This window comes from Nelumbo lutea, chromosome 5 (assembly GCF_056320005.1).
Source record: "Nelumbo lutea isolate HS-2025 chromosome 5, American lotus-T2T, whole genome shotgun sequence".
Taxonomy (NCBI): domain Eukaryota; kingdom Viridiplantae; phylum Streptophyta; class Magnoliopsida; order Proteales; family Nelumbonaceae; genus Nelumbo; species Nelumbo lutea.
This window is the reverse complement of record NC_142688.1, coordinates 14572704-14595788: the sequence shown is the minus strand read 5'-3', so window position 1 is coordinate 14595788 and position 23085 is coordinate 14572704. Positions and strand designations below refer to the sequence as shown.

The following is a 23085-nucleotide window of genomic DNA, read 5'->3' as shown; positions in this document are numbered from 1 at the left end:
TCGAGGGACCAAACCTGTCTAGCATCCGACCTCGGCGGGAGGTACACGCCAAATTGCCCGAAGCGGCTCGGCCTACTGGTTCATAGTCCTCGAGTTCCACCTCAGGATCACTGAGGCAGTCGGGGGACACGGCTCAGTTGGTAGAACCTACATCGGCCCTACTTGAAGAGTTGTCTGAGCTATCAAAGCTAGACATCGAGGAAAAGGTGGATTCAGGAAGGTAGTCACCGGAAGAAAGTTTTGAAGGCTCCGAAGACGGGAACAAGCCAAAGAACCTTGAAGGCTATGTAACCAGCCTTGATGCGAGCTGGAAAAAACTTGGACGCGAGCTCAGCAGACAAACCGCAGAAGTGACAAATCGACTGGGGTCCCCCACTATTTATAGCTATAGTAACCAAGAATTGACCGTGCAGATCAAAGACGATCCGACGGCCCACGTTTTCGCTGACCGCATGTCCCATAAGGTCGAGATGTGATTGGCGCACGTCTTTCCAAAAAGAGCGAATCGTCAGCGCACGCCTTCTTGAAACCGATGTCGCGCCGACACGCGTCTTTCCGAAACTGACTGCGCCGCACGTCTCCCTGACAGCCGCCCGCGCACGTACAACAGTGGCACGCCTTTTTGAATGACCCGCTGTCACGTCCAGCGGCGCGAATTTTTGAAATTTGAAACGCGCGCTGTCACAACCATTAGCATTTATGAGTAGGCACGTTTCTAGCCTTCTCGGAAACTGAAGAACCCTGGCAAAAGCAACTTGCGCAGTCAAGATTCGAAGGACGGGACTAATCCACCTACTACCTCGCGAAACTCCCCGCACCAGGGCAAGACCCTTGGCGCGAGGAGTGGGGGGCAATTGATGAAGGAAGATTTGGCCCGACCTCACAATTATGCGACGCGTGACAAGAACAACAGCTCGGCAAAAGGGCCAAGCCTAAGGCGTGAACAAGGGGACACCAGCGGACCGAACTCCCTATGGGGGCCCGAACTCACCCTTGGCCCAAAACCAAAGTAATCCGAACTGGCCAACCTTGTAACAGCTCGGGATATACCTCGTCGAACTGGCCGACCTTGTAACAGCTCGGGATATACCTCGCCGAACTGGCCAACCTTGTAACAGCTCGGGATATACCTCGCTGAACTGGCTAACCTTGTAACAGCTCAGAATATACCTCGCCGAACTGGCCAACCTTGTAACAGTTTGGGATACACCTCGCCGAACTGACATGCCCTATAGATACCTCCGAACTCAAGACTTCGCCTCGCTCACCACTCCGCATCACCTTCTGGGCACCAAAACCAAACAAGTCGTACCATGCCTGACATTGAGGAAGTCCGTGCCCGAGGGCGCCGCACCTGATTGACTTGGGATCTAACGCTTGGCGGCCACACTCTAAACGGCCACCTGCCACTGCCACTGACACCGCCATCTCCAGTTAGAGAGACGGTTAGGCAGTGACGGTTTTGTCCCAACAGAAAGGACGACGGTCGAATTAACAAGCGCAAGGGTAATCATACCCGACCTAACAAGGGCCTCGAAGCGAGTGCGCGAAGTGATTATAAGAGCCCCTGCCCCCCAACAAAGAAGATATGCAAACTTTGCGCTATCTGGTGTTATCTTGCTTTTGAAGGATTCTAACTTGAGCTTCGAAGCCGCTACACCGGGTTCCCCCCGGTGCTTCCTCATCTCTTTCGTTTCAGGTTCCCTGCTACCCCGTTCAGAAGCAAGGTCGTTGACAGCTAAGACCGGCCGGATCGCGCTTCATCAAGATTTATGATCATAAGATGAGATTGCGAAGGTTTTAATGCCTGACAAAAACCTCCTTCTCCGTCATATCTTCTAGGCTGGTTAGCTGGTATGATGACCAATTAAGCTCAAATTTAGAGTCTCAACTCAACTATCCTCAGATTCAGGCTTGTCTTGCGAAACGATCGAGTTCCAACTCAGGTGCAGGCTAGGTTCATTGACACTCGACAGATGCCCCGATGAAGCTAACAGCCATCTAGAATTAATTACTTGAATTCGATTGGTCAGAAATGACAACTCCGTTCAACCCTAGCTAAAACATATAGTTAGATCGTATTTTTCAACTTCTTTTACTACAAGCGATTTCATAATTTCAAGTAGGCTTAATTAGCAGCTGGAATAGAACGTCTTATTCTTCTTTAATAATTAAAAGCAAACCAAATGTTATTGATCTCAATTTGCTACCTTATGTGGAAAATGAAAATAAAAGTTTTTTTCCTCTGTAATCTATGTCAAAAATAAAAAATGAAAATAATAAGCCACAGAGTCCAGAATAAAAGTTTTTTTCCTCTGTAATCTATAAAAAAACGAAAAAAAAATGTTTCCAAAGCACATGCATCAAGAAAGAAAAGCATCAAAAGACCTCTGAAACAGATATTACTGGTGGAAGAAGAGGCAACTGGATAGAGAAATACAAGGGGGAAAAGAGGGGTTTTTTGTTTTGATTAATGGAGGCAAATCTAGTACAACATTTGCGGCCATTAAAAGATCAAATGGATTGTCAGAAGTGGGAGGTTGTTCTGGTTTTCGGGATTTTATCCTTGAGAAGATGCAGAAGACTGACAAGGTGTTATTTAAATGTTTCATTTTAAAAATTTAAAGAAGCAATATGGGTTAAATAGTCCTTTCATCTTTCGTTAAGGGACGCTAACGGAAATACTAAATTATAAAAATGTAAAAAATAAAAAATTATATGTTATTAAGTGCATAACTTAAATGAGTTATAGGTTATGTTATGGAGATGTATATTATACTTTCTTAAAGTTATATAATTTTCTAGAAAAAGGTATATTTTCTCTATTTTAGTATATATTTGTTGATTGTAATGCTTTTCTTCACATGACCTATTGAAATGTGCATTTTCATGTATTTATACATTATTCATAATTCAGTTTTAGATTTAATATTATTAATGTATTTATATAATTTGTACGCATTTCCCTCAACATATCCAAGTGTTTCCCTATTTTTCATTTGTATGCATGTGTTTTCAAATATCCATACCATACCTGATATCAATACTTGAATCCTCGGTCTAAACCAATCAACCAATCAATAGGTCACCACTATGGGTTTAACTAGGTCATCAACCAAGTAACCCATCCATGTGAATGCATGAATGGGGACCCACTTCATTAGTGAAATAGTCACCTGTCCAATTCACGTTCATACCCATGGGCTGGGTTCAAGTCGGGCTTTGCACATCAGATAAGGGCTAGCATAGGCCAAGGCCCAAACCAACAAGCTCCAGGCCTAGTCGTAAACCAGTCTTTTATATGTATAATATTACATATAATGTACACTATAAGTGTCAATTATAATGTTTATATATAAAAATATTATATAACATAAAATAATATATATGTATGCATACATTATGTATAAAATACATGTTTATAAGGTATATTATAAGTGTCATATTATAATGAGCAACCTTCCTCTTCTGGGTTAGGTTGGAATTTGGGTTTGAGAAGGGTTGTGAGAGGTACAGACTTGGGTTGTATCTCGAGCCTCCTAGGTATCCTTGATAATGTTTTCTTGGACCCTACTAAGTTGGATTCTATAATTTGGACCCTCACCCCTATTGGATCATTTTCTTGTGCCTCTTTTTTCAAAGTCGTAAGTCAACCCCCTAGTCCTGTTGGCCCTCCCTTCCTGGTTAAGGAGGTTTGGTGCAAACCAATTCCCCCTAGAATTGACAGTTTTTGTTGGGAAACTTTTCTAGAAAGAATCAACACCGGTGATATGCTCCAAAAGAAAAGACCCAAGACATGTTTATCCCCTTATTGGTGTGTTCTTTGTAAAGTAGAGGGGGAGACTAGTTTTTCACTTATTGGTGACTTGCCAGTTTGCTAAGTCCATTTGAGGGTGGGCACTATCCCTTTTTGAGTATAGATGAAATCCTCCATCAAATTTGCAAAGCCTTTTTTCCCCTTCTTTCTTCAAATGCCAAAGGAAAAGGAGAAGGACCATGTGGAGATATTTAAGGGCTGCAGTATGTTGGGCCTTATGGGAGGAAAGGAATTCCATAATCTTTTCTGAAGTAGAAAAAAGCAATGAAGAACCGAGAGAATTGATACATATAAGGGCAGTACAGTGGCTGAAATCCCCAGAGTAGTTTACAGACTTCACAATGGTTGATTTGTTGAGGAAGTGAAGTGAGATTGCTAACTGCACCTAAACAAAAGCAATCTTGCGTGTGTCTTAGACTCCCCCACTAGCCGGCTTCTTAAAACTAAAGTTTGGTGGGAGTACTCGAAGGAATCATAGACAATCGGGATTGGAGGTGTGTTTAGGGATGAAATGGGCTTGTCTTAGCCATGTTATTCGGCCCAATTGGAGTGTATGACTCTTTCAGGGCTGAAATCGTTGCAGTTTTGGAAGAAGTTCAAAGAGCCAAGGAAATGAATATAAGAAAACTCATCATTGAAGGGGATTCAGAGGTGGTGGTAGGGTGGCTGAATAAAGAAAACAGTAGATTCTGGATGTACAATAAGGAGAAGAGGAAATTTAGGTGGCTGGATCAAGAGATGGAAGTTAAGATTAGCTAAGTGAAAAGATCAGCTAACTCTTTTGCGGACAAGTTAGCTAAACAAGGAGTCGAAAGGGAGTCGATGTTTTCAGGACAAGTGTAATTTTTTCCTTTTTGTTCTTGGGAGTGCTAAGCTCCAATTGGAAGATAAGAAAGTGTATCTTCTTCTCTGTAATTACTTTTGTGATTAAATATTGAAATGTTGTTATTGATCAAAAATAAAATAAAATACATGCACACATTATGTATAAAATACATGCAACTCGGGCCTGGTCCAACCCGAGGTTAAACCCAATTTTATCAACCCAAAAATAACCCAGGCTTAACCCAACAAAACTCAAGTTGGGGTCAAGCTCACGTTAGGTTGGATCAAGTTAGTTAGGCCGAGCTTGGGTCAGGCTTGGGCTTTCCCCAGGCCTCAACCCAAGTTTTCTGGCCCATACCCAAATAGATCTTTTCATAGGTCGGATCGGACCAGGTTGGGGCCAAGCTTTGCCTCTTTATCAATAGAAAATCTCCAAGCCCGAGCCCAAGCCCAAACTGACCTTCGGGCCTAGATCTTGAGCCCAAGCCCAATCTACACATAAAATTCCCTCTTTTTTGTGTAATTTAATAAACTAATATTATATTAATTTAATAATAATTTAATAAATTAATACATTAATTCATATTTCCTGAATAATAAATTAATATTTGACTTTATAAATAAATACATATTATATATAAATAATATATATCTCTATTACATGTAATAGTATAGGGTCGAGATCAGGATCGGGCCTGAGCCAAGTTTATTGAAAAATGCCCGAGCCCGAACCCTTGAGTCTAAAATTTTATCCAAACCTAAAAAATATCAGGTCAGGCTGGGCCAGGCCATCAGACTACCCAGCCCATGAACTGGTATAGGCCCAACCCATGTAATAACTCAGGTTGGATCAAGTTGGGCTCAGGTTGAACCCATCCAAGTTGTACCCCTACTTGGTACTTCAGGCCTAGGGCCAAACACAAATCCTTGGTTGTATGGAAAATGGATTATACCAACGTGTCATAGCACTTCATTCTATATTTGTATGGGAAATGGATTATACCAACGTTCATAGCACTTCATTCTATAGGGTATAGAAACACCTAGGTCTACATTTCATGGGAGCTGAGTTGTGTGGTGACAGTTCATTCTCGTATCATATGGAAGGAACAGTGCTCCCACAGGATAGCATTTGCCACTAGAACCCTAATTAAATTGTCAAGTACAAGATTCCCGGTCCCTTAATGGTTGAAATCTTCATGAAAGAGCCGGTAGAGATAAAGCTGAATGGCGGACATGAGAGAACTGTATTTCGATGGAAGAAATGATGGTGATTTAGTCATGAACGAACAAAACTGAGTTCGCTGGCTTATTGACCACATTAATCATAAAGAAAATTACAGTATAATGCTCGGTTTCAGCACTGATTACAATGAGCTGACATTTGATCAATGTCTCTCGCCCTCAAAATGTCAAAATTAGGGTTTTCTATAATACAAAAGTAGGAAAAAGGAGAGCGATAGTTCATCACTCGTTGATTTTTCCAGCAAAAATCGTACTCAACGTAATATCTTGGATCGACTTATCTCTGTATATGGAAATATACTGAAGTGAGACGGTTCCGGCAACATCAGCTTGCAAGTTTCCTTAATCTTTTCTCTGCAAGATTTGCAACCTTGTTATGTGGTTCAAGAACCAAGGCATGCTTGAAATCTGCACCAGGTCAACAGTGAAATAAAAAGTTTTCAGTTCAGAAAAACAAAGCAGATTTTTCAGATAAGAAATGGTCCAACCACCACGTTGATTGACGGTCAAAAAATTATAACAGCAAAACAAGGAGCAAGTCCCACTCAAATTCGTAAAACGTGGAAAGCAGTGTAAACATCACGGATGGATATAGTTTCTTACAAGGCAAACCAACTACCATGAAGATTCAAACTGCCATAACAGACATTTTTGGGTGAAATTAATAATCTAATACTGAAACATGCTTAGGTACTTGAAAACTTGACGTTAAAAGACATCCATAAAAAATGTTAAAAGACAATAATAATATAAGATCAGATCAAACTTCACACCTTCAGCAGCTTCTTTATAACGAAAAAGCAACTCTCTTGCTGTTCCTCGTCTTAGATACGCTTTCACATTCTGAAGATTAAAAACAACTAGATAATTCAGTATCACTGCATGTGATTTTGCTGCATGCAAAAATGATCAATAAATGACATTTTACAAGATTAGCAATCTTGTGGTGCTTGATTTCTGGAATGACGGCTAAACTAAATAAAATGCTAAAATATAATATCAATTTTGTATTTGTGAGAAAAGAGAAAACTATGCTCTTCATATATAACATGTCAGACAATGAAGTATACCTAGATAACTGTAAAGGGTGTGCTGGATTGTGTCGGAAACTTCAATTTTTCATGTAAATTCGGTGTCCAACTATGTCCTTGAAAAATTTCGGTAAAATAGTTTGAAAATATAATCTTATCGCATTTGTGTTATATTATTTGTATTGAGAGAGAGGATCCCCCACGTACATACAGAATGGTCATTGACACAAGTATTTGGAACAAGTATCTATCTGCTTACAAGCATATCCCCATTTACATATATTCCATTTAACCAACAAAATCATTAAGCCATAAAAATCTGCCTTCACTGATTACAAAAAGGATGATATATGAGACCTAAATATTCCTAGTTTCCTACTAAGGCTAACTGACCAAAATCAAGTGCCTCTCCACCTTTCCTATCACACCTCCATTGGTGCTACATGATAATTTTACCTTTGGTAAACAGTAACTTGAACATGTAAACAACGAGAGAGAGAGAAGTACAGGATTAGTCAGGTATAACTAAAATTCAAAATCAAAAACCTTAGACAATATCCATAAATTCCAGTAAAACATGGTAGACTTTATTTAATGAAAATTAGAATAAAAATTTCATGACCAAAAGTTTTGCATTTTCTATACATAATGTATGCAAAAGTATATTTATATGTACAAGGCTTCAAAATATATATATTTATATGCACATGACGCTGATAAAATAAATATTTATATGCACAGGAATATCGACTCAACTCAACTGAAAAGAAACTTTGATGCGACCATATGGGACCAACTACATGAATTTTTTCTCCCATTCCACTCTATTCAGTGCATATCCATTGTGGAGTTACGGGCCCTCGAAATCATCTCACCACTTCAATCTATGTATTTTTCCACTCACCCCTAGCTCTTCTAGACCCCTTAACTTGGATCGGGTCATTGTTCTTATTGATCACAACTAGCCTATGCATATGGTCAGACCATCTTAATCTACTTTTCCTCATTTTATCACCTAATGGGGCCATTCATGGTCATAAATTCCCAAGAACATACTCATTTCTGATCCTATCTTTTCTAATCCTCCCCCAACCCCACCTGTTTGTTACTGGGTCATTTAAATGATTTTTGCTTAAGACCAATACCCTATCTAGCTAAATAGCTCTAACAAAAGCTACCTCAGAAAAGTAAAGTGCACCTTGAATTGAAACCAACAAATACTGTGTTGCCAGAGTATAATTTTTTAAATTCACCAAAAAAAAAAGAGTATAATTTTTGAATTCTGTGTATCATCTCTTAACAAGGGACCATTGCTTGGTTGAAAAGTGTGGAACACAGGTTCAAAGTCTGAGAGCCACTTTGTGCCCAAGCGGCGAAGCCCAAAAAAAAATGCCAAAGGTCAGGTTCAAGCCTGACAGCATGATCATTTTTAATTCTTAAATTAGCCCCTTTGCTTCCCTTGAGAGTCTAAATTGCATATGCATCACATCCCCAAAAACAAATTTTAATTCTTAAATTTTGATTTCAACATCTATGATAATGGCAAGAAATTTATGTGAATTGTTAATTCTTAGGTTTTTGTTATCAACTTTGCAGGCAATATATTGATAGATTAAGGCCATTATCCTATGTTGTTCCTAGCTATCTGAGGTCTTGAGAGGGGTAGACCGAATAACGTCCTAACCTTTGGCATTTTTTGCACAAAGTGCCCACTCTCAGACTCAAGCCGACGCTCTCATACTTGCCAGCCTGAGATTTTATCATTACACCAAGCAATGGTCCCTATATTGATAGCTGATAATACTATTAAAATTATGGATGATGATACTTCAATTCTATGGTTAAATGTGATGGTTTTATTATTAGAAATTGAAAAAAAAAAAATGAAAGTTCCTAGTTTCACATACTTTTTCTTATTTATGGGATATTTACTATATTGTTTAATATTTTATTATTTTTAATTATTTATTAATTAAAATTTCCATGCTTAGGAGGCTTATACCTCCTTTACACTTCATGCCTTAGAATGGTGGTGTGCTTTACATCACACTCTGGATTTTAAATCATTTGAGGTATATATGTAACAGAACAGAATTTTTTTCAGAAAAGTTTCAAGTATGATTGTATTTCTGAAACGGGGGGGAGAAGCTCCCAAAAGAGTAACAATCTCAATAACCAATAGCAATGAGACTAAAGAATAGAAAAAGAAAGACGCAATCTCAATAAAGTAATAAAAGTTAAATGTCCTTTCTATTAACCTTCTTATCAAGTAATATTGCTTGACTGCAGTCTGCTTCAGCCTGCTGAAAGCTGCAAAAATTAAGAATTGAAATTAGTTGTTAAAGGGAATTCCTCGATACCATGCAACATTGTTTTTTGGCTAACTTGATACCAAGCAACATAGATTCCTAATAATCGACCCGGAAATGAAACTGTTTTTTCCATCTGAATGGTGGGTCAGCGGAAATGATTAAAGTATCAGTGTCAGGTATTGTATTGGACAACTTGGAAGTCAAATGCAAAAAATCAGAAAAAAAAAAAGACAATTTATATGTAACCTGTTCTGGGTCAAATAGTTCAGCTGGTTGGGCCACCAGGTCATTGCTGCATCTACGGTTTTTTACAAGCAAGTAGTTTGGTGGTGAAATGGACCTGGAATCCTCAATGGATGATTGGTCAACTGGTCCAACTAGCAAATTTGACCACAGGTTGAAAAGCACATAAAAACCAATGTTTTAAAAACTAATTGTAACTGCATTTCCTCTGAGTAGTGAGGGTAAGCAGTTCAACAATTTAAGTAAAACAAGTGAACCTATGATGTAATAAATTAAAAATAAAAATAAAAATATAGAAAAAGTAAACACAATTTCATAAAATTTGTAGAAAAATAGGGCATGTCTATGTAATGAATGAGAATTATCATCATCTGAAATTGCAATGTGCAACTTACTAGTCACCAAAATGTGACATACCATCCTAATTCCAAATAAGCTGCTGCTCGGTTGCAGTAAAAGGTTGCATTTGTGCCATTTAACTTGATGGCTTCACTATAGTAGCTAACAGCTTTATTCCACTGTCTTCCCTTAAATGCAGCATTTCCCTGCAAAACAACAAGAAAATAGTGAACAGAAAGCATATCAGAGGAAAATAAAATTCCTGTGCAAATGAGGTACCAGTGCCAGATGTTCTGATACTTGTCCAATGGACAAATATTTTCATTGTCAACAAGATATAGTAACATGTCAATTAAATTCTTAACCGAACTTGCAAACACACAATTTATGAGTTTGTAAGCATGCAAATTTTGCAGTATTTAATTCAAACATTCTCCTGAAACTATGGAAGAGAATTGGGATTGCAGAAGGAAATTGGACTAGTGGAGAGAGATCCCTCTGGCACAAAAAAACAAATTGAGCTGCATGAAAAAAGGTGTTAAGGGGTCCGGAAGCAGAGCCCCCGGCCCAAACTTTCTTTCCTCCCCTTCCCTTTCCTTTTCTTTCTTTTCTCATTTTTCTTCTCCTTCTTTCCTTACCTTTTCCTTTCCTTTGCTTCCTTTTTTTCTGCCATTTTATGAGGTGCACATGAAGTGTACACCTCTAGCACGCCTCATGGACCTGCAGAGGGATCAGCGCCTCTGGCATATGCCTAAAGACGTTTTGGGGGCGCCTATCCTGGAGGCTCCCATACCTTTTAAAACACAGTTTTTGTATATGATTTACATATAACTTTTAGCGTATAAAAAGAATGAGATGTTTAATGCCAAGATAATGGAAGCTCTTATTGTTGGATAAATAGTCACTTCAACATTGTACATACAACCAACCTTTTCTTTCAAGAGTTCTGAAGTATCAATGTTGCCATCAATATCTTGCATTGGCAATGAATTTGAGGTGATGCTGGCTTGTTCTTGAAGAGAGGAATATATATCCAAAATGGTATCAAGAAGAAACTTATCTGCCCCATGAGATGCTATAAATGAAATGGATATAGGACTACCATCATGCTTTCCTAATGGGACAGTAACCTGCAGTCAGAAACAAGGCTGTGACATCTATATAATTCCACTAACATAAAAACCATGGAAAAATAGAAGTTACTAAAATCCTTTTTCCAGAAGATTGATTATATTAGAATACCTGACAACACCCAGACATGCTCGCAATGCTCAATAATGCAAATGCCTGATTGTGGAACTCAGTGAACAGATTTTTGCTGGAATTAAGCTTTAGCATAGAATCTGGAATTGTTGGAAGTACTAATATTCCATCATCCTAAAACAGGGTAAGAAACAAACATGAAACATAGGATCTCACAAAAAATACATTACTATCAAATGTTTTTGTTAGAGTCAGCTGTACCGGGGTAGTTTGGCCATTTTATTTTATATTAAGAGTGTGGTGTAATGTCTTTTATATTCTGTTTTAAGTGTTATGTCCCATACTTAATTAGGGGCATAACGGTCTTTGTGACTTTTATTAGAAACACATAATAATAACTGGCCAACTAGAGAAAGTAATCTTTTCTCTCTAGTTCGAAGCAGTTTTTCTCTCCTACTACTTCTTCTCTTCTTTCTCATTTCTTTCTCTCTTCTCTCTCTCTTCTCTGCTATTCTAGAGCTGAAACCAGTACAGATCAGATTTGTAACAGTTATCAAATCAATAAAATCTTAAAAAGATAGTAAGCTACATAGAAAAAAAAAACAAACAAACTAGAACAATAGAATTTATAGCAATTGTGCAACAATTAGGTAAGCCATGTATTGCATATCAGACCTCCCATTAATCTAGTCAAATCCAAATGGCAAGATGAAATACGCTAACAGCTTATCTATAACCTCTTTTCATCAGATTCCTTCCAAAAAATCCGATACAGACGCTGAAAAAGGAAAACAAACCATGGAAGGAAGCAGAAATCAAGTTTCTCACTTTCTCCCAATTCCTCCATTTGTCCCAACTATATGGGGTCGCTACATGAATCCTGTTTTTCCATTACACTCTGTTCAGCTCCATATCCATTGCTAAATTCTGGACACTTAAATCATTTCTTATTTTTTCCACCCAAGTCCTTTTCAGTCTACCCCTAGCTCTTCTAGCCCCTTCAGATTGTAACAGATCCCTTTTTCTAACAGGTGATATAGATGGTCTTCCATGCACATGACCAAACCATCACAATATGCTTTCTCTCATTTTATCACCTTTTGGAGCTACTCCTAGGTTCCTTTGTATGACATCACTTCTAACCCTGTCCTATCAACAACCTTAATATGCTATGGAATATCACTGCAAGCATAACACTTAAACAAATATGCAACCTCTTCTCTCTCAGAAAAACATAGAAATAAACAAATAACAACAATATACAAATGTTTTCAAAAACCAAATTGAACCTAGATGACCCAGAAAAGAACTCAATTCTGATACAACGAAACCTAGCACAGTCTCATATGGTTGAGGTTGAACCTCCTTGTTAAACCAGCAAAAAAACAAACTAGGCCCCTTCCTGGTTAAATGACTGATACAATTTTCAAGAAAATTTTGAAAACCACCAAAAGTATAGATAAGCATGAGCAAACTGCAACAGATATGCCTAGTCTACAAGAAAGAGGCTCAAAGATAAGATGTTGAATACCTTTAAGAGATTATGAAGAGCAGCACGCAATTCAATCCTGACTTTATAGAAAGTTTTAATGTTTTCATTGCTAGTGTTAATTGCTGCAAGAACACGACCAGAGATATCAGGTCCTAACTTGGGCTTGACTGTTTTAATCCACTCTTCATGATTTGTCTTGAACTCATATCTGAAAAGGTTATATGTATAACCGGTGTTGGTTAGTATGAAATTGGCAATCACATAAAAGGCATTAAGACCACCAACTCAAAGGTCTCTAACTGATACCCAATAAGAAATGGGGGAGAAAAAAGTGGCAATTTGCAAGTACTATGAAACAGTATACATGGGAAAAACAGGGGATATCAACTTAAATTAAGACTTTGTAGCAGGAAAAAAAAAAAAAAAAAACTGAAATTAGGATGTCAGTTAAGGGTGAATAGAATAGAAGATAGAACAACTAGGGAAAAAAATGTGGTCCTCGCTTACTTCTAGAATGTAGGATTTATTTGAGTTATGATTAGAATTAATGAACTCTGTTTTAAAGAGAACAATAAAGTGCTAAAAATCCATGAAAAAAAGAGGGTATAACTGGGGGAGAAGGGTTGGCATTAAGAAATCTAAAGGGCTGAAGAGCAGTTGTTTAAGTCAACTGATGGGGAATTTTGGGTTGCTTGAAGTTTCTCTTAAGGTCTCCTAGATTTCTAAATAAGGCAGCAGCACTGGTTAAGGAATATGAATGTTCAGGCATGTGAAATAAAAAAAAATAAGGAAAGAATTAACAAAGAATGGTGAGAAATCTAAACAAAATATTTGAAACCCTAAAATGTAACAAGTTGATCAAATAGGAAGGGCAAAACAGAGAAAGTAAGCGAAGTACTGTTACTATTATAACAGTGCAACTACATTTATATCATCATCATCACCACCACCACAACCACAGCACCACCACCAGAATCATCTAAGCCTTGTCCCAATTATATGGGATTAGCAGCATGAATCTCGTTTTGCCATTCTTTTCTTTTTTTTTTTTTTTTTGAGAAAAGTTAAAACAATGTATCTATAAAATATATAAAAGTGTGGATGCAGTGAAATTTTTCTCGGACTAAAACTACCCTCTATTTCTTTGTTTGAGAAAGGGCATAAAAGTCATTTTATTTTAGTTTAATGCTAGCTTTAATGACTATTAAAATGGCCATATTTGTGTATTTAATCCATTTCTAATTGTAAGGGTTGAAAATGTAACTTCAATTATTACTTTCCACCTCATTTAATCCCCTCTCATTAAGTCATATTAAATCCCATTTTCTCTTATTAAATCCTATATTCTTAAGTTATTTTTCACTAATAAATGCTACTAACTAGATCTATGTCAGAATTTTTAACAATATAAACTTGTATATTTTAAAACTTACTCAAAAACAAAAAGCATTCTTTATCCAACTGGTGGCTGAGCAATTCAACCATCCAAATCAAATTGGTCAACCTATGAAGTCATAGTTAGGCAATAAAATCTTTCAAATAAAAATAAATATAGAAATTTACAACAAAATGTAAAAAACATTTATGATATTTTTATTAATCAAAAATTAGAAAAATGAGTGTAATAAACAAGAATTATTTTTATTCAAAATGAAAATGAAATACATAATTTAGAATAGACCAAAAATGAAATATAAAAATTAATAATAAAAAGTTCAACTTTTGGGTCAAATGTGTTAACCTTTAATGTCATAAATAAATAATAAAAATAAAAATAAATAAAAAATACATAAATTTTGCAAAAAAAAAAGCATTTGAGCACATGTATTTATCATCTTAAACAAAAAGTAATTGTGACATATTAGAATTATTTTTACACAAAAATACAAAAAAAAAATTATAGAAGAAATTGAATGCATCTATAATTCTATATTTACACTACTATTAAAAATATAATAAGATTGTGAAACTTTCTTTTGACTAAAATCAAGGTTTTAAAAACCGACCCAGAAACGGAACCGCTTTGGCTTCCAGTTTCCGGGCCAAGGGTTCAACCGTCCAATTTGAGTGGGTCAAACTGGTAAGATGTAAAATATAATGTAACTTTTTATTTTGAGTGTTAGATTAAGAATAGGTTAAAGTCCACTGTATATATACATTATTATGAGAGGGGAGTGTGAGACTTTGAGAAGGAAACGGCTGCTTAAAGCTGAGAAGTTAAAAAAAAAAAGGAAAGAGAAGAAGAAGGAAGCATCGCTAGAGGTGGTTGTCACCATGTTCACCGGTCGTTGTTGCATAACCATTTTGCCTTGAGAAGTAGAAGAAGCCATCGGCGACTATCTCCATGTTCATCATCACCACCGCTACAGCATTGTTTGCCCTCTTCTTACATCTCTCTCATCTTTCTAAATCTATCTTAAATCCCAAATCATTTGCTTCATTGGTGACTTGGTGTACCTTATATTTTAATACAAGGTCGGTGTTTAATCTCTCATCTCTTGCATTGATTTTTCAATTTCTTCATTGGAGTTGTAATTTTTTTGCTATTACAACTTAAAAAGATCACATAAATGAGAAAACTCAAAATCAAAATGGAAAAACTAAAAACCCTAACTAATTTTGGCCATCAGGAATAATTGAACATGAATATGAGATATGAAAGTTTTTTTTCATTTTTTTATTTTCTAAATTATATTTTAAAATAAATAAAAAATTTGGAATTAGTTTGAAAGCAACCCAAAACTACTAATCGGGTTGAACATTTTAACGATTAAACCATTCAAGTCGATAATTCTCTGACCATTTCAATAGTTTTTTTTGTAAAATAGCGGTTCAGGGCTAAAATGGTTCGACCGTTCGGTCTAGTTCGGTTTTTAAAGTAGTGACTAAAATATTCATTTTTTAATTTAGTTCCTATTTATTTGTAAGGTTCAAATTGCAAATTGAACTACTACTTTTCACCTCATTCCTTCAATTTAAATCTTACATTTTTTTATAAATGAATAAAAGAAAAAAGGTACACCAAAAAGATAAAACACTACAAAAATAAGAGTCTAGCCAAGCAAATCGGCGTGTCAATGTTACTTGAAACTTCACAATTCAATCTAATTATCATGTATTTCGATGAGGTGTTTATGTAATCAGATTCGAATTTTGCAATCTACACCTGATTAATAATAAAAAACAAAAAATAAGAAATACATAAAGTTTATAGAAAATTTTGGATATATTATTACTATAATTATCATCATCTAGAATTACCACATGTGCACACTTACTAGTTAGACAAAAAGTATGAACCAAATCTGCACAAGGAGTTATGCAGCAGTGTTTTAAAAGTGCAAGGTGCAAAAAAGGTGCATGGGTCAATTTGAGCCTGAGGCACAAGGTGCAAGGCAAGGCACGCACCTTCTTGAAGCAAGGCACAACAATAAAAAATGCTAAAAATAAAAAATAAAAGTCAAAAAATTCAAAAAATGCAAAAAAAATATTAAACATAATATTAATAAAAAATATAAAGCTAAATTTTAAAATAAATTTTTAAAAAAATAAAAAACCTATTATCTAAAATTAAAATACATAAACATAACATGTAAAGCATATTCGATTTGGTAATGTTGTTCATTCATTCGTCCTAATAAAATATCTTCTTAAATAGCAATTAAAATTACAAAATCATTATTTTTTGTGTGAGAACTGAGAATTTAAGACCCTAACGTGGACTTGTTTGGGCTTGCCTTGAGGGGCATAGCATGGGAGACAGCGGCAGAGCCCCCAATCCAGCCGATAAGTTCAAAAAAAGCAAAAAGGCATCAAATTTTCAAAAGACGCACACCTGGGCTGAGGCGCAAGGCACACCAAGCACACGCCTTTTGAAAGGGCTGCACCTATAACCTAGGTGAGGTGCATACCTTAGGCACACCTGCTGTGCAGTGCCCAGTCAAAAGCTGTACATCAAATAGATACAAAAAGAGCTCCAGCAGTACAAAAGGAGAGATAAAGTCTAATCCTGAACAGATTATGGGATCCTACCCCAAAAACCTTTATATAAATTTTCCTCTGAAACATACACATTTTCAAACGTTCTTTTGTTTCTTTCTGTCCATATTGTCCAGATCACTAAAGCTGGACCTGCTCTCCAAATGACCTTGCCTTCTTTCAAGAGACCTTCAGATATCAACTCTGAAGCACTGCTAGCACATTTTCTAGGAAACAAACTGCGCTTCAAACAGCCCCAAAAACTTTGTCCAAAGAAACAACTCTGCAATGGATCAGTAAATGTTCTAACTTCTAAGTCATCGGATGCTTCCCCACACATAATGCACTTGCTAGGCAGCACACTCATCCCTCTTCTGGCCAAAACCTCCGCTGTCAAACATTTGCCCAACACTGCCACCCATAATAAAAAAGCAACTTTTGGAGGGGCTGCGGGTTTCCATACTACAGCCTCTGAGAAATCCACCACCTCCACCTCCACCTCCACCTTCGTGAGTTTATTATAGAAAGATCTCACTGTGAAAAATCCTTCTTTATCCCACTTTCAAATTCTCTGTCTCTACCTGTGGAGCCAGGAGTTATACCAAATAGCTGCTGCATCAACTCCATCCACTGCCCAACCTCCCAATCATTTAAATTCCTTCTGAACACTGGACACCAAACTGCAGTATCTCCTACCCAATCAAATGCCTCTGCAACCATGCAGTCTTTGTTTTGATTTTTGAGCAATCTCATAAAGGTTGGGCAATCATATTTTTCCATTCTTTTCTGTTCAAACTACATTTATATGCTACTGAAAAAAAATTGTAGTTTCCAATCCAAAAAACAGTCCTGATATAAAACAAATATATATTGCCCCACCACCAGATTTAAAGTACCCCTAAATGACAAATACTTTTTCCACTGGTACAGTGCCCAAAAATCCATGAAACCAATCAAAATTACCTCTGTAGCAACAGCATCACAGTAGACAAAGCTTTCAAAGTAGATGTTCCATGATGCAAGTTTGAAGATGGTTCATGAAATCCTTTTAGACTTGGTACATTTGAAGCAATATACTGACCAATATTCATGTGTTTGGGTGGCTGATCTGCAGAATTAATGAGACAAAGATCAAATGATGATTTCAAACAACATGGGCACATGAGCACATCAAAGACTTTTAGAGGAAGCCAAGCAAACTACAAGCATGACTTATTGATCAAGAAAAAAACTACAAGCATTACTATTAGGGTCATAAAATAAATACTTCTCTAAATGCTATCATGTCAGAAACAACATTATATGCATGCATACTCACACCCAGATAGGTTCTCAGTTGATCTGTTAACAACATAGACTGACTTTTGTTTAGGAACCTTTGAAAGTTGGAAGCAGTCATCAGCGAAGATAAAGCATCTGGTCCTTCTAAGCTCCACTGGAGATACCTGGAGTAGTATACGCCCAACATGGTGCAAAATAGATGGATCCCGGGCTAACCACCCTGAGGTTTTCCAAATTATGGAATGAGAAAAAAACTCAGAAACATAATGAGAATACTTTAGAGGAAACAAATAGCTGGAAAAAAAAAAAAAAAACTATATCCAAAGAGTTGGCATGGAGCTTAAGTCTTTCAATATTTCAGCATGCTTAAAGTATCCTTAGACTGTATCAACATTATATATCACTGAGACCAAATAAACATTTCATTAATAATTCTACCATGGATTTTCGTCTCAACTGCCATTCACTTTCCTTAACCCTTTACAATTTCCTTAATTATATATTACATTATATAAAAAGGGGATTTGAACGCCTTTGTCATCAATTATTACACTTTATCTTCCAATTATGACCTTCAATTTCTAACATATTATCCTTTCTACCTGCACTATATGTTCTTTCCTTCCCTCACTTTCTTGAGAGTTGTAGGCTATACAGGTCAAACCCAGACCTTATAACTTGCCTTCTTTCCCCATTATACCCTCTACCATTGCCAATTCATTCCACGTTTTGGTCATTCTGCTTTTATCCTACTTCTATTTCTGCCCATATCTCTCATCTCCATTCATTTCTTCTCTCTCTTCCACAATGATAGATGATGGCTTGGCGTGCTGTCTATTTGGCTTGACTAAATCAATAGAGGTGTATAGAATACCATTCCATTTAGAGTATCTGATATTTTCTGTTTATTTAAGCTTAATCTTAAGGAATGCATGTTCATATCATTACCTTTGGTAAGTACCTTCTAAAATTTTCAGTTATTTATTGTCACCATATAGATCACCTTTGCAAAACCCACACAGTGAGTTCTGGGATTTCTCATTCTGATGATCTGATCATCAAGCTTTAAAGATCAGCCCTACAAGATCCAGTTGAGAACAGAGGATGTCCAAGGGATTCACTCCACCACCATGAGCAAGAGAGTTCAAGCTTTAAATTGTCAAGAAGAATTGTAAGACACTTCTTAGCAGCTAGAAAAGAATAATTGAAATTACACCAACATAATACAAATTATATTTTTTTTGGAAAATGGTAATGTAATTTATTCAGCACATTGAAGAGAGATACAACAAGACCCAGACCACTAAATGGATCAAACAGCAGCTAGAAAACTTAAAACTTTCCACAAATGTTGAAATGGTACAGAAGAGTTCAAGCTTTAAATTGTCAAGAGTTCCAGCCCCCAACGGCATAAAGAACAAATGTGCCATACCAACAGTGTCTAGACTTTGCGAGTTTGACAGAACTCCAACAGTTGATACAACACCATGAGAAGGTCGGAATCCAATGATACCACAACACGATGCTGGGATTCGTACACATCCAGTCGTATCAGTACCTACATTATAGGAAGGGCTTCACATGATCAAAAAGAATAGCAAAAGCAAAACCACATGATCTATGCATAATCTAGCGAGAATGGGTCAATGAAGGCCTTAGCTGGACAACAAACATGGCAAACAAAGTAAAAGATTGTTGCATGGGTAAGTAAGTATAAATTGTTAATTCAACTATAAAAAAAGAAGACAAGGATATCACTTTACAATCAGAAGAAGGAATAATCAAAGAAAGAAAAAAAAAAAAAAAAAAAACTAATGTTCAATTGATAGTTGGATAATCAATAACCAACAACTTAGTTATTAGCAATTCTTACTTAAAATGAATGAAAACAGTAAGCATATTCTGAAGCTACCACCAAATCAATGCAAAAGAAGAAGCAAACAGACTATGGAGGTTTGCCTCACTTAAGCGTGTAGCTTCTTTGTACGCACTATATAATATTTTTTATTTTTTTCTCAGATTATAATAATAAAATCAAATTTTTTGGGAAAAAAACTAATATATTCATTTTTTGAAAAAGTAATAAAATAGGCATTATTGAACCAAATTATTCATTCTATGGGTTTATATACTAGTTTCTTTTTATTGTTTTTATTTGCTAGGGTTTAATCAACAAACGTGTTCATGTATGTTGTCTTCAACTTCAAAACCTGAATGGATAAGCAAGGAAGAACTTAAAATTTTATACAATCAAGACATTCTTCTTCTTTCTCTTCCACCCTTTCTTTTCTTGTTTTCCTAGGACAAAAACAGAGATTCAGCCCCTATAATTTTTATGTTTTCTTTTCTTTTTCTTCTTGTGAAGATGTTCACTTTCTATATCTTGATATGAAGTTAATGCTTATTTCATGAAGATTATTCGTAAGTACAAGTTAAAGATGATTGTTGGTTGCAAACCTAGACGAAGATTATTCACCTAGGTGATGTTTAAGTGGGTTGCCTTGGCACCTAGGCTACACAGCATCCCCGTGTCAGCACCTTGAAAACTATGCAAAACAACAAAACCAAGAAAGGAAGAAAAAAAGGCATATTTGAAACTTCCCTGCATGTTGGTACAAAACTAACAACATGGTTACTCAGCTACCTGATAACCCAGCAATCTTTAAACTTCAATATGATGAACTTTTTCCCCTAGAAGGCTAGAACATGAATTCACAGACTATCTAGGGAACAAACTCTCAACAAACATGTCAACATTTTCAATAGGCCAACCCAACATTGGTAAACCAAATTAAAAAGGAGTATACACTTATCAGCCTAAGTTTATATGTGATTAAAACTTTTAACAAAAAACCTATATTGCAGGTATTTTATTAATTTATTATTATCTACAAAAAGTATGCATTAACAGAAACATAAATAAGGGAGGCATTGCAGTAGAACTGAGGAAGGTGTGTTTAAACTTTGCCCTGTGCCAAAACTTCTACATAAGGTGCACTGTTTCCATTCACAGCTTTAATTGTGCAGTTTCACTATTTGCAAGAAATTATGCCACCTTGTTAGTTTCTCAAAAAATAGAAGTTGATGTTGCATGTATGATGCATATCTTTAAGGCCAATATAAACCTTAGCATCATTTTTTTGTTTTTATATAAACACTACAATGCTGCGTAAACAACACAAATGCTGAGTTTCTGCGTTCAAAACATATGCAAGATCAATCACTCGGCCCTGCATTCCTTACCAAGAGCAAAGTCCACCAGTCCAGCTGCAACAGCCACAGCTGAACCACTTGACGATCCTCCAGGAACATGAGATGGCATTTCTGGATTATTCGGTGTTCCATGATGTAAGTTTTCTCCAGTAATCCTGCAAAAGAAAATACAAATGGGACGTACGGTGATCTTCAATTGTTCCTTAGGCTCAGTTTGGAAGGAGTACAAATATGTAAGGTTTTGTACAAATACAAATATGTACAGTACAAATACATACAAAATAATATAAAATGTAAGGTTTTGCACTCTACAAATTTGTATTTGTGCTCTTTCCAAACAGAGCCTTAATAAAAAGAACGCAGTAGCAATCGTACACTGTTATAAACTAAACCCGAAACAATCTGACACGACCAATGAGTCTATGAATCAAATTCAGAGACATAATTTTCCTTCAATGAGATGCAATTCCTCGTGGAACAATGAGTGGGAACTATAACGAATAAACCATTTCTCATTTGTTTCGTTTCCTTTATTTAATTAAACCCAGAAAGAAAACTTGCATGCGCATCCCATTAAAATCAAACAAGGACGATAAAACCCAAACAAATAAATAAGGCAGCATAAGCATCAGAATGCATACCCAAAAGCCAATTCATCCATGACTGTCTTGCCAATACAAGTAGCCCCATTTTTCAAAAGGGACGACACGGCAACCGCAGTCCGACCAGCCGGCTCGTGCGTTCTCTTCCAATCCGGATTCCCGAATCCAGTCACATACTCCTTGACATCAAAACTACAAAGTCCCAACGACAGCACGATCAAACGCAAAATTTTGCCAAGAAAAAAGACAGAGAAACCCGAATAAAGACAAACCTTTACGATAACAAGAGGATACGAACATGTCACTAATGGCGAAATTGAGGCCGGAGAGAAGCTGGCGAGCTGCGGGAGGAGGGAGTTGGGGGGCCGGAAGGAGCTCGAAGCGTTCGATGAATGCACCAAGATCTTCCCTGGCTTCGGTTTTCCTTCTTCTTCTCCTTCTGGTCTCAGCGAGAATTATAACCCCGGCGACGCCGATGCCGATAATGATCCAAGCTTTTGTGGTAGAGACATTAATCTTCCCCAGTTTCATCGCCGGCAAACTTGATCAATATTTTACTGTTTCTACTTTTAGCGAAAATTATTGCAGAGTGGTAGGGCTTTTGTAGGGTTTTAGTTAGGGTTTGCTTCGAACTAGATCGTCATGGCAGTAATAAGAAGTGAAGAAGATTCGTTAACTTGCTCACCTTATAGTTTTGCGATGGAGGGGTTTTAGTTTTTACTTTTTAGATGTCTGTAGTCTGAACCGAGGGGTAGATGGTTGGAAACCTGCGGGGGAAGGAGGAACGCTAGACAGGCGCTGGCCGGGCCGCGAAAACTGATACTGGTTTTGGTCTAGACACATATATTTTAGGGCGTCGACTTTTATGAAATTACGGAATGCCCCTGCAGTTGGATGATTGTGTGTCGCCAATACCGTTGGGTTTTGTGAGGAATATGACGTCGCGTAGGATGAAAGGTGGAGAATACTTTCCATTTGCATTTGCAGCCTTTACAACAAAACACGACATGTAAAACAAATGGGCTTTCTGCGTTGCGTTGATTAAGCTCCTTTGCCTGAGCCCCGGATCACCTACCAACAAAACAGATTCCAATTCTGTACCAACTTCATCTTCACACTGCATATCTCATACATGCAGGTTCCACTGGTTCCAATTGAGATAATGTTGGTAGAGGGTTGGAATGCAAAAAATTTCAATTTGTTGTGGAGAGGCTATAGTTTCACAAATACTATGTTTGGTTTGAAGGAAAAGGTAGGGAAAGAAAGGAAAATGTAAGGAAACCAATGCAATATTTGTAAGGCTTCGTTTGGTTTGTGGGAAGATTTGAGTGGAATGGGATGAGAAAGTGTAAAAATTTACCTTTCCATTGTTTGATTTTATATATGAAAAAATAATAGAAAAAACATTGTAACGGGTTGGTTTGTTGCCAAAGTTGAGAAAGAAAAATCTCCATTAATTGTAGTGGTGAGAGTTGAGAGTTGAAGAACAAAGCTCCATGAGTTG

General features: G+C 36.8%; 1 protein-coding gene across 1 annotated transcript; it reads right to left on the bottom strand.

Annotated features, from left to right (window-relative positions):
• Nucleotides 1–5916: 5916 nt before the first annotated feature.
• TOC64-V (translocon at the outer membrane of chloroplasts 64-V) lies at nucleotides 5917–22399 on the bottom strand. The gene is made up of 13 exons (XM_088947714.1): nucleotides 21880–22399; nucleotides 21621–21773; nucleotides 21010–21134; nucleotides 19199–19324; nucleotides 17804–17986; nucleotides 17449–17593; nucleotides 12547–12715; nucleotides 11055–11189; nucleotides 10742–10942; nucleotides 9891–10018; nucleotides 9177–9228; nucleotides 6661–6730; nucleotides 5917–6295 (listed from the first exon to the last, which is right to left on the bottom strand). Exons 1-13 carry the CDS (start codon nucleotides 22110–22112, stop codon nucleotides 6213–6215), a joined length of 1803 nt encoding a protein of 600 aa, XP_088803840.1. The 5' UTR covers nucleotides 22113–22399; the 3' UTR covers nucleotides 5917–6212.
• Between the last annotated feature and the right edge of the window lie 686 nt (nucleotides 22400–23085).